The 11726-nt window shown below is 41.8% G+C and overlaps 1 protein-coding gene across 2 annotated transcripts in view; it reads left to right on the top strand.

The window, feature by feature from the left end:
* The first annotated feature begins 9252 nt into the window (after positions 1-9252).
* Positions 9253-11726, top strand: part of BRD10 (bromodomain containing 10) — a 46833-nt gene continuing 44359 nt past the window's right edge. For both annotated transcript variants that reach the window (XM_063180251.1, XM_063180250.1), the window contains exon 1: positions 9253-9825. In XM_063180251.1, the coding sequence (XP_063036321.1) occupies positions 9269-9825 (557 nt within the window). In that variant the 5' untranslated portion in view covers positions 9253-9268. The remainder of the gene's footprint in view (positions 9826-11726) is intronic.

Raw genomic sequence — 11726 nt, 5'->3', positions numbered from 1 at the left:
CTGATGGAATTTGCAGGTCTTTCCACTGCCACACCTGTGAGGAATCTGGGGCACAATAAGCTGGAGGGGAAACAGGGGAAGGTGGTGGTGGAAAGTGGGCCCACAGCTGTTCGGTTACCTTCCAGATTAAACCACAATAAGGAGAAATGCAATGAAAAATTTATTATGTGGCAAAAATATTTCAATTTGTTTTAATACAGTTGTTCAGGTGCTATACTGAGTCAAGTTGACCTTCCATCTTAACCTTTACAGTTTCTTTTAAACTTTATTGTTTTATTGGTCCCATCAGCAATAACAGCACCAATAGCAGAAAAACCGAATGATGATTTTGTGCAGATCCTGAGGAAAACTATCAATTTACCATGTTAGAAGTGAAACAGAGGAGGACATTCATCTGGGCAACTCTGCACTCTTCTCTTCCAGGCTGGCCACTGAGAAGCATTTTCCATTCTCTGTCTGTTTCCAACATTGCCTGCCCCACCCCTACTTCCTGGCACCTATGTCTCCCTTTCTCTTGCTCTATCTCACACTTTCTCTCTTTCTTTGCTTGCTTGCTTGCCTTTATTCTCCAAGGTCCACCATTAGAGTTAATGACTTTCATTGATCATGGACATCCTTTAATAGCTTTATGCCTACATTTGCAACATTAGGTTCAGTCCGTTACAGGGCAGGCTTTCAAAATTCTCTTCTAATTCAAATTAATATGTCATATTAAATTATCTTTAAGGGTAACAACATCTAGAAAACAGTGATAGAGAGAAAAACATCAATGAAGTTATTGAAAAAATATTTTCTGTGTAACTAGAAAATATTGGCATGGGAGTAGCAAGAAAAACAGCTGCGTACAACTGGTTTGTGGTTTTTTGGCTTTAGAAATTCATCTGCAAAAAGTAAATATTTGCAGAAAAGAGAAGAAAGAAAAGTTTCCTGGTACCACATGCCACTGCATGAATAATTTTGAGCATACGGTAAATACTAGCTATTTTATCAGCCATTTAATTTGCCAACAATTTACAGGAGATCTAATTCAAAGCCTCAAGCTGGAAAAACACCTGGAACATAGCCAATAGACTGTACTACACAAAAAGATCAGATATGTATAATTTGGGCTCCAGGGCATAGACCTATTTACACTGGGGGAAAGATCAATTGCAAGTAGTAATAGTGTGAAGAAAGCCTTTTCTAAACATTTTCAGTGAAAGTGATTGAAAACATTAAAATAGATTGTGTGAGGTAGGATGGAGGTGTCAGCTCAAAAGAACTTGCTCCAGTTCAGAGTACAGGGTTTCTATTCTAAAGTCCAGAATATATATTAACATTTGAATGAGAAGTTCTTGTTTTTCTTCACACTGAGGTCTTTCTCCCCTAAAGGTATAAAAAACCAACCCAAATATAATTAGCAGTAATATATTTTCTAACTGACCAAAACTGACATGGTAATTTATTAATGCATTTTCTTGGAAACTGTCGGGTTTTTAGAATATTCTAAGAACATTGTAGAATCAGCATTTGACTTCCAACTTAATCTTGCTTCACATCCTGTTAACATTTGTATGACTAAACAGAGCATACTGTAGCCTATCTATTGCTCCCAGTACTTCCAAACTGTCATTAAATAATTGTTTTATGTGGAGTGGAGACCTCTACTATTGAAAAGAATGGGAATTTATTTAAACCTTCATGTGCTTCTGTTTACAGCAGAAGATTTAGGACATAGTAAGGTCTATGCTGACGACTGCTGAAAAATCTACACTTCTTTGGAAGTTTGTTCTTAAAAAGATGCACACAAAAGGGAAACGTGATGTGTATAAATGAAAACTATCTCTGCTTCAGTGCTAAATTACTATTTTTAAAAATTTCCCTAAGTCTAGAGTTCTTATATCAAATGTTACTGTACATGTTTTTTACTCATTAAGGGTTAACTATTTTTTGTATTTCTTGGAATAAGAGAAGGATGATGCCTCTTGAACTTGAGATGGCAAAAGATGTCCTCTCATCCCTTGCTAGAGAGCACACAGGACCACAAAAGGCATTCAGCAAAACAGGTCCGCTGGACAGTAATATATTGAAGCCATACAAGGAGTGGCTGAGGTCACTTGGCTGAGGTCACTGGTTCTTTCCAGTCTGAAGGAGACTGAGGAGAGAACCTCATAGCAGTTACAACTTCCTCACTAGGGGAAGATGAGGGACAGGCCCAGTGACAGGACCCAAGGGAATGACCTGAAGTTGTGCCAAGGGAGGTTTAGGTTGGGTATCAGGAAAAGGTTCTTCACCCAGAGGGTGGTTGGGCATTGGACAAGGCTCCTCAGGGATGAGGTCACAGCATCACCCTGACAGAATTCATGAAGCTTTTGGACGATGCTCTCAGGCAGATGATGTGACTCTTGGTATGACCAGAGCCAGGAGTTGGGCTGAATGATTCCTGTGGGTCCCTTCCAGCTCAGGATAGTCTATAATTCTAAAATCCTGAGGTGCTATAAGCCAGCAAATAGAAGAAAATATAGAGGCTGTCAGAATATCTTCTTGGACTACAGTGGTTTGTCTTTATTGCTTGCAAATATTTTGTGGAGCCTCCATCCTTGAAGGTACTGAAAACCCAACTGAATAAGACCCTGAGATAGCAGTTCTGTTTTCCCCCTACTTTGAGCATGGAGGCATGGAGGCAACAGACACACAGAGATCTGTTTCAACCTCAGCTATACTGTGATTTTGTGAAGTAAAAATTAAGAAAATATTATGGGGTTTATATCGATTAATTAATTACTCTAACTTTTCTAAATCTCTTATTTTGAAACAATTGTATTTTCTCTTTGAATGTATAATAAAACCAGATGTGTAGAAGAGATGTGGCTGAATGAGACAAAAGACGGTTCCATTTTAATCAAATTTTGCTGATAGATTCCTGTAACTTTCGCGACAACACTTCAGAACAAGAGTTGGTGTTTGTACAGACAATCCTTTTAATTTATACTTTTTGAATATTGCCCAGTCTTTCCAATATTCCTTATTGATGGACAATAGCATATAAGAGTTGTCTTGAGGTGTGCTGTATGTGCAAGGTGTGTCTGTATGTAAGGTGATGATAAGTTGCCACAGATTCTTTCACACCATCCACCAGGAACAGTGACATACAACACATACTCTTTAAATCCTGATGTCATGAACATATTTGGAGGAGTTCTCTTTTTCCCTGTCAGAAGCAGACATTCATATCTGTGTGACTACAGTTTTAGCCCTTGCCCTGATTTATCTTCTCTGATACTCCATAAGACAGTCTTTACAGTTAATTTTTATAAAAGAACTGAATGGGCAGTGAATGGAACAAATGTTTAAGTCATTCAAACATTGGCTGTCTGTGCATTTTAATCTCTGCACTAATCATTCTCAAAACCTCTCTTAGATATGAAAATTCTATCTGTGTATTTTATCTCCACTCTCCAGCATTGGGAAGAGGAAATAATTGTCATTCCTATAATACCACAAAAATTTTTAAAAAGCCTCAGGTACACAATTAGACACAATAAAGTATAATTGCAAAACCTTTCACATAAATAAATGTTAGGTCTGTATGAAGCATTTTTTTTGCCTTTCCTGTGTTGCACAATTACAGAGAACAGAGTGAAAATAAATAGTGTTGGAGTTTATTAAATTCCTGCTACTAGTTTTCTAAGGAACTGAGGCATATGTAGTTGTGTTGCCTGTCGGTCCTCTCCAGCCACTTTTTAATCTGCTGGATAATTTTGAGTAATTTTGGCAAGAGTGTAGAAGGAGGAAGCCTAGCTGAAAAAAATACACATTTTTTAAAGTTCTGTGAACATCAGCAGCTGAGCAGCAGACAGACTGACAAACATTGCTAAATGAAATACTGCATCCTGATCTCATCAGTTATTCTCCCAGCTTGGCTAAGGACCTAGCTATCAGCCTGCATGTACTGAATGTCCAGACGTCAGGTGTAAACGGCAGACAACAAGGGATCTGAACTCTGGAGTTTATTACTGAACCGAGAGATTAGATGTTTTACCCTACTTGATTATCTGGGAGAATCATTCCCTCATCACATTTCCAGCTCTCAACCTGTGCCCTTTAAAGGAAGGTCTCTGCTGGTCCTCTGGCATGGTTGGGCAGGAAATCATGTTGATTCCTGCTGTGCCACTTCCTGCAGCAGCCAGCCGTGTTAGGCATTAGTGGTCAAAGTCCCTGGGCATCCTACAGCATTCATCTTCATACAGTTCTCATGCCATCTAGAATCAAGAAAGAAACCATTTAAATGTGCTCAATTGCTTTATCCTTTCTCTAATTCTAAAAACACATCATGACAGAAATTTGGATCATAACATTTTATGTTAATTTAAAAAATACTTAGTCATGGTCTTTGTTGCAGAATGGGTTTTTGATGCATTGTAACACATCGTAAAATTTTAATTCTTCTTGAAGTTGCTGAGAATTACTTATTTTAAGGAGAACTGTACTTTCTTCAGTACTACATGCTGCAGAATCTTGAATGCAAAACAGCTTACAGCTCTGAGGACTCAAAAAAGGAGGAAAGTCTCTAAAGTGCAGAATTCAAAGACAGTTTCATTGTTTTCTGTCTGTTTGTATTATAATTGTTAATGACGGTATCTCTGGTGCTAGAAAGTAGCACTGTATCCCTAAAAGGGAGAAAGATGCAATTAAAGGTGGTGGAACAAGAGAGAGGATGAAAAAGATCAGCAGAATAACTCGGCTGAAACATTTCAGAGGTTGATTATTTTCTTCACACTCCAGAGCCCCTGTTTCTTTGCCAAGAATTTTGTACATCTCATAAAAGGAAACTTCAGATGGCTGACCTGCAAACATTGTTAGTGTTTTCTAGAATTTGGTGTTCATGTTATTTACCATTACTTTATGTCAGCAGAAGGAACATGTAGCTACTTGAGCATGCAGTTTGAATGGCTCTGGCGGCAATGTTAATCCACTCACCAAGAGTTCAAGGACCCTTAATGTGGGCTATATTCTGTGTCACCATGAAGGTCACCAGGAGCAGAAACCTGCACTTTGGACCTCTGGCTTTAATGTATGAAATAGAAGAAGCAGAATGAAGGAAAATGGGAGCCACTCAGTCACTATTTAGGACACTGCTAGAAGAAGAAGCAAATTATACACTGAGTGAATGTGTATTATATAAAAAAATAATTTTTTTCTGACTTGTGAAGCGTAACCTAAAGTTGAAGGAGGAAGGTACTTTTTAATCCCCCTTTACTACTCTTGAAGCAGAGAATGTGATTTCAAGGTACAGGAATTCAGGCCTTCACAGAAAAAACAGTCAATTTTACTTATCTTCCTAAGAATTCTGTCCTGCTGCTACAGAAACCATCCTTCTTTTTTCATTCTACATCCTGTAACAGGCAGCTCTGACCTGTTAGAACATAACCCTTCAGTACCCTTTGAACATTATAATTCTGCCAGTCTAAACAATTCTTTGAGGTAATATCTTTTACAAAAATGCTATAGTTCTCTTGTCTATAAGATAGAAAACTACTAGAGGGCCTTTGGATTTAAGAACTTTAGACTAAAATATTCTTTTTGTATATATTTTACACATTTTTTGAGAGTTGCATATAAATCTCTAAAAATGCACATATGAAACACTGGTAAGTGTTAAAAATGGCCACAAGTAACTCAGGGATTTAAACCAGCTGAGGTTTGCTTAGCAATTCATCATCTTAGTCTATACAGTATTTGTAACTTTGTAGTTTGATAACACTGATTTCAGATTGAAAGCAAATGCAAAGACAAAGTATCTGGTTAGGGCATATGATAAAAACTTATACTCAAATCAAAGTTTAGGAAGAGACTAATTATTTACATCATCATTGTGTCTCTGTAGAAGTCATGGATGCTTTCATGGTGAGGCTGAGATACTTTCTTTACTTTGCATCCCCTGAACGTGACCTCCATGACATGCTGATGCTCTGTCACTCAAAATTTACATCAGACATGAAGGATACTGGTCACGTCTGACAGTTGTCTCTTTTCCTTTGCTAGATCATTCTATCCTTTGTGAACTGTATATGGAAGATGACTCTTTCCCAAGCATATCTCACGTTTCTTTCTCATGGTGAATGTTTATCCACTTGACATTTGCACTGTTCTGTACACACCTAAGACACTGCGGGTAATATTATAACAACAAAATTTCTTGCTGTCTTTGTGATAACATCAAGGCAGAGGTGCTCACTTGGTGTAATATTCTTTGAAATTATCATGCATATCCAAACTTACATGATTAAAAAGTATGCAAATCTCTATCACACTATTTTGCAAAAATTGTATATCCAATTCAGATGTATGGACAGAAATTGTAAGAATATTTATCAGCTCTATTTATTATTTGAAAATTTTGGGTTTTTTAAAAATTGTTTGGGTGGGGGTTGGGAGGGGTTTTGGTGGTTTTTTTTTGGTTGTTGCTTTTTTGGTTGTTGTTTGGTTTTGGTTGATTTTTTGTTTTTATTATGTAATTCACAGTTCCTATTAACACTGAATACATAAAACAAAACCCCATTGTTACAGGTTTTCCAAAATGTTTGCTTCTGCTTCAGCAGTTCTACCCTGGGTACATTGGTTACCTCTGATTTAATGCAGGAATCATACATGGCATTTATTCAACAGTGCACTCATGTGGCAAGGCTCGGGAAGTACATAGATAATGTATCATAGAACTTCTTGAATAAAATGTATTTTTCTTATTATATAAGAAATACAAAAAAGTTCTTATAGATTGATCCAATGATGTTTCCCACTCTAATCCTTTTTTTTTAATTATTTTTTTGCCTACTTTGATTGCATACCTAGGAAAAATATCCTCTTTCAAATACTTTGGTGATACAAGTCAGGGCTCCCAATAAAGGATATTATCTTGTTTTGTCATATGCAGGCCATTCTTCACTGAAATTTAATTTCATAGTGTTGACTCAATATCTTTATTTCTTTCATCACCATAAATTTCAATTTTCGACAGGAGATCTGAATATAGCTGAGATGTTATCACACCAAAATCTCTGAACACATTTTGTGGCTACTCAGCCTATGAATTTTATGCAGAATTATGACTATAAGTTCTTATATTCTTAAAGCAAGGCCACATATATAACAAGAAGCAAAAAATATCTATTAAGCTACTGGGTATTGTTGCAGAGAGTATAAATGAAACAGGACGTGAGTGTTGCAAGCCAGATATCCAACAAGCACAAAACTTCTAAAAGGGCTGCAGCCTCATCTAGTTTTATTTAATTTACACTAGAAATTCCCACTGTTACTTGAATGGTTGCTTTCCTCAGTTATGTTTTTCCTACAGTTGATTTAACCTCCACACATGTTGCTGGAATCCCTCCACCATTTGTCCCTTGGATGATAACTCTCCACCTTCAGCTTGGAGTGGGACTTAGACAAGATGAACACTATTCCTGAGATCAGTTATCAAAGAAAACACAACACAGCATTCCCTCTGTTTTGCAACAGGACGTAGTGGTCCTTATGGTCCCGGTACAAGAAAGGGATTCAGACTCTGTGAAGTATCATTTCAAACGCAATTTCTTAGCGTTAACATTATAAGGAAAGTGAGAATGGTTATCTTACAGCATTTCAGATCCCACAAACCATATGCAATGCAGCATCAAATGGATCTGTAATGAGGGTGCATCATGAAGACTCTGTCTGTGGAAAGGTTATCCCATGATGGTCGTTCAAGCTATAAGAGGATTTCCTTTAAAAATCCCAACTTTATTAATCCTTTCTACTGTCAGAGAGAATGTTTGCATAAGGATTTCTGGCTGCAGTTTTAGGTAGAGGCAAGGTCATAGAGATGCCACTACCGTGTAGGAGCTGCCCATGGCTATTCTAACAGAGTACTGCTTGACTTTATTCTGTGGCCGTGTGATACACACAGCAGAACACAGACCTGAAGGCCATCCTGTATGTGGCTACACTTGGGTTAGCTATTGCATGGATCACTACAGTCTTAATGCACAATGATCCTTCCAAGCAGGTCCACCTTCCTGCAGTGTGGAGGCATTTATACCCATGAAAGGAACACCATTACGAGCAAGGTCTGTCTCTGGAGTGATCTCTGAAGAACAAGAATGCCCTTACAGAAGTAGATGTAGAAGTAGAGTCCTGCTCCCTTACATTCATTCTCTTCCCCTCTATTCCCCTCAGCAGGGTGCCCTCAGCTTTTCATACAGTTCGGAAAGTGAAGAGCATAAAACCAAAGCCACGCACAGAGGCGTGTCTCCAAGGGTTTTGCAGCGCTGTGCAGACCATTACAACTGCGGAGCTCCCTGGGGTCCCTCAGGATCTCTTGCAGGGGTGAGCAGGACTGGAGGAAACGTGAGGGCACACGTGAGAGGACCACAAGTGCACCCCAGGCTAGGACAGCGTCGTTAGAAGCAGCCTCCCCTCACAACGCACCAGCTCCTAAGGCAAGTCGGGCAGCAGCGAGTGTAGAACTGAGTGCTTTTGCGAGCTGCTGCCTTGCTTCGGCGGCTGAACACTTGTGGTACACCTCTGACGGGAGACCACAGACTCGTTAGGTGGCAGTTTTCTCTCAGCCGCCGCAGCACGGCAACAGAGCCCGGCCGGCGGAGTCGGGGCAGCAGCCGCCCCCGCCAGCGCCGCGAGGAGGCGCCAGGAGCAGCCTCCTCCCCCGCCCCGCCTCCACTGGGGGGGTTCTCTGCGAGGCTCCGCCCCCGTCGCGAGGCCCCGCCCGGCCCCGCGCGCACGAGCGGCCGCCCCGAAGTCGCCCCCGCCGGCTCCGAGCTGGGCGCCCTCTGATGACGTCATATCCCACCCCGGCGCCCGACACCACGGCAGTCGCATCGCCGCCGGCTGGGCGCGCGCATGCGCGCTGGGGTGAGAGGGTCCGCGTCCTTTCCCGGTCGGGGGGGGCACCCGCGCCCCCACCCTCCCCTCTGCTCGCCTGCCGCGCGCGCCGCCCGTTACCCGACGGACGCCGCGCGGGGCCGGCACGCGCCGCCTGCCCGTCGGGAGCGCGCACGCCGCGCGGAGGGAGGTCCCGGCCGGCCCGGCGGGAACGGCGCACGCGGGGGGCGGGATGCGCCGGTGCTGCCGGCGGCGGGGGGGGGAGAAGGGGGCGGGCCTTGAGGGCGAGGGCGCTGTCCCCGGGCGGGCGGGGCCGCGAGCCAGCCCAGTCGGTACCTCCCCCCCGGCGACCGCGTCCCGCCCACCGGGCCGGCGGGGCGCTGAGCGGTGTCTGTGTGCGCAGGTGAGCCCGATGCGGATGCGGCGGCCGGGCGAGGCGCAGCGCCGCTGTCCCCGGCAGGTGCCGGAGAACGAGCCTGGGGCGGGAGACATGGAGTCCGACGGAGACCTCCCGGCGGATCCGCCCTCGGCCCCTCAGAGTGGGATGGAGGAGCCTGAGAAGGAGGCAGATGACGAGGGAGGGAACACTGCCTGGCAGCAGAGCCTGAATCCCGAGCTGCAGCAGGGGTACCGCATCCTGCGCGAGTTCCTGCTGGAGAAGTACCGGCCTCTGACGGCGCCGTTCCTGAAGCCCCTCGCGGATCAGGCATTTTTCGGGGAAGAAGGCTCTGGCTCCCTCTTGGGCCGTAAGAGCAGCCAGTCCTTGCAGCACATGCCCGCTGGAATATGGCTATTGAAAATGGAAGAGAAATTTTCCAGTGGGCAGTACACAGGGATAGCAGATTTCGTGTGTGACTTCCGGCTCATGCTGGAGACTTGCTATCGGCTGCACGGTGTGGATCACTGGCTCTCCAAACAGGCCCAGAAGCTGGAGATGATGCTGGAACAGAAGTTGGCGCTGCTATCCCGGTAGGTGTAGGAAACTATAGGGGCCGTGCAGCGTGTTCTTTACATAAAGTAGAACTGGAGCGTGTGTTTCTTTAAATTCCATTAAAGGAGAACAAGCGTCGAACAAAACCGCCCAACAGAAAGAACCCTGGAACTTTCAGTACTTTGATGAAGATTAACGTTTCCTACGGGGAACTATTCAACTCTTAAGTCAAAATGCTTTGGAATTCCAAACCTCAAAATGCCAAATAGAGCGCAGCATTTCCTGACTAAGATTTTCCTTCTGAAAGAAGCCTTTTGTGAGCATGGAGGGACACTTGTTTACACAAGATGTCAAATGCTTCTTTCTTTATTTTATTCTGTCGCAAAAGTGCCTAAACTCTGTATGAATATTTAGCTATTTGAAATTGTTCTTTTTCCAATCTGTGACATTTTTACCACCTTTAAAATACATAGGAATAAAATACTAAGCCGAAGTTACCTGCTTTGAAATGGTAATCATAATCATAAAATGAGAGACAATGCTTGCCATAGTATAGTCTTAGATGGCAAAATGGAAATTGCAGTAAGTTGAAATGTAAGTCCTGGGCAGGGACTGCTTTCTTATCAGCCAAAGCAGCTGAAACATAGAAAGCTCTCCAGTTTTATGGTAGAAAGCGCAATTTTAATCACAACTGAAGTACGTGCTTTCTCTTGAACTGGTCATAGTTTAGTCATTATCAGAAAACCATGGTGGCCTCTTACAGTGGAAAGCCCACCGGTCTTCTGAATGGCATAGTATTCTGGATGTGAAAACCAAGAGGTGTTTTTGGTGAAGGATGAAGGTAAAGAAGGAACAGTGTTTGGAAATATGTAAAGCTCTGTGTGTCCATCAGCATTATGTTTGCTAGTGACGTAATCGTGAACTGCGAGGTGGCTTTAAGAACGTTGTTCGTGTAGGAAGGACACTTAAGGAAAGTGGTGCAGAAGTCACCTGAAAGCAGAGTGAATGTATTCAGTGCTGCTGTAGCAACAGTATTTTTGAAACTGTTTCTGTGTAACGGCAGTTTTGGGACAGTCTGGTGGTAGAAGGGAAGGAGCTGAACGTAGTGGGGCATGAATGTTCCTAGTTTGCTAAAGTAAAACCCAATTTAAAAAAAAATAATTCCTGGCTTAATAGAGTTACAGCTGGCAGATAAATAACCAAATACAACTTGGAAGATTTTGTGTTGTCAAATAGCAGTATAGGTATTTACTAAAAAATAAATTAAATTGCTTTTGTCTTTCTTCCATTTAATGGACAGTCTTTTTCAGATAAATATTAGGAAATATTGAACTGTCTGAAGATTATCCTGCCTCAGTATATAGTGAGTTTGTCTTGTATTAACTCTTCAGAGATTTGTAAAGATTTTTTCATTATGTCTGTGTGCATTAGCTTAATAAAAGTTTCTAGCACTTGTAAGGATGAAGGATTACGGAACCTAGAAGTCTCAAAGTTCTTTTACAGTTTTTAATTAGAAAAATTTGTTTGAAGTTTTTATTTGTAAAAAGAAATTGAAGAGCTACTTCTTGCAACAGTCGTTCTTATATTATTACAGAGTAGTGTTTAGGTCAATGATTCCCTTCAAGTGATTCAGGGCAATCAATCAATAGTGGTTGTGTAATACCTGAATACTACAAGCCACAGAAAATTACCTTAGAATGGTAAGGTTCCTGTTAAATGGAGGTTGGATTTTTCTCCTCTGTCCCTCAAATCTTTTCACAGGTTGTGAAAAACTCATACAAGCTTTAATGGAGTCTTTTGAAACAACGTAAGAAAAAATGTAACTTTGCAGACAAATTTGTAGTGTTTTGTCTTTCAGGTTTTGGAGTTTAAAATAGGAAGAAACCAATGTTTAACCTATGCTTCCCCAGCCTGAACCAACTAATAGATCCCCAAACCC

This window comes from Melospiza melodia, chromosome Z, assembly GCF_035770615.1.
Source record: "Melospiza melodia melodia isolate bMelMel2 chromosome Z, bMelMel2.pri, whole genome shotgun sequence".
Lineage (NCBI taxonomy): Eukaryota > Metazoa > Chordata > Aves > Passeriformes > Passerellidae > Melospiza > Melospiza melodia.
The sequence above is the reverse complement of the archived record's forward strand: the minus strand, read 5'-3'. Positions and strand labels throughout refer to the sequence as shown.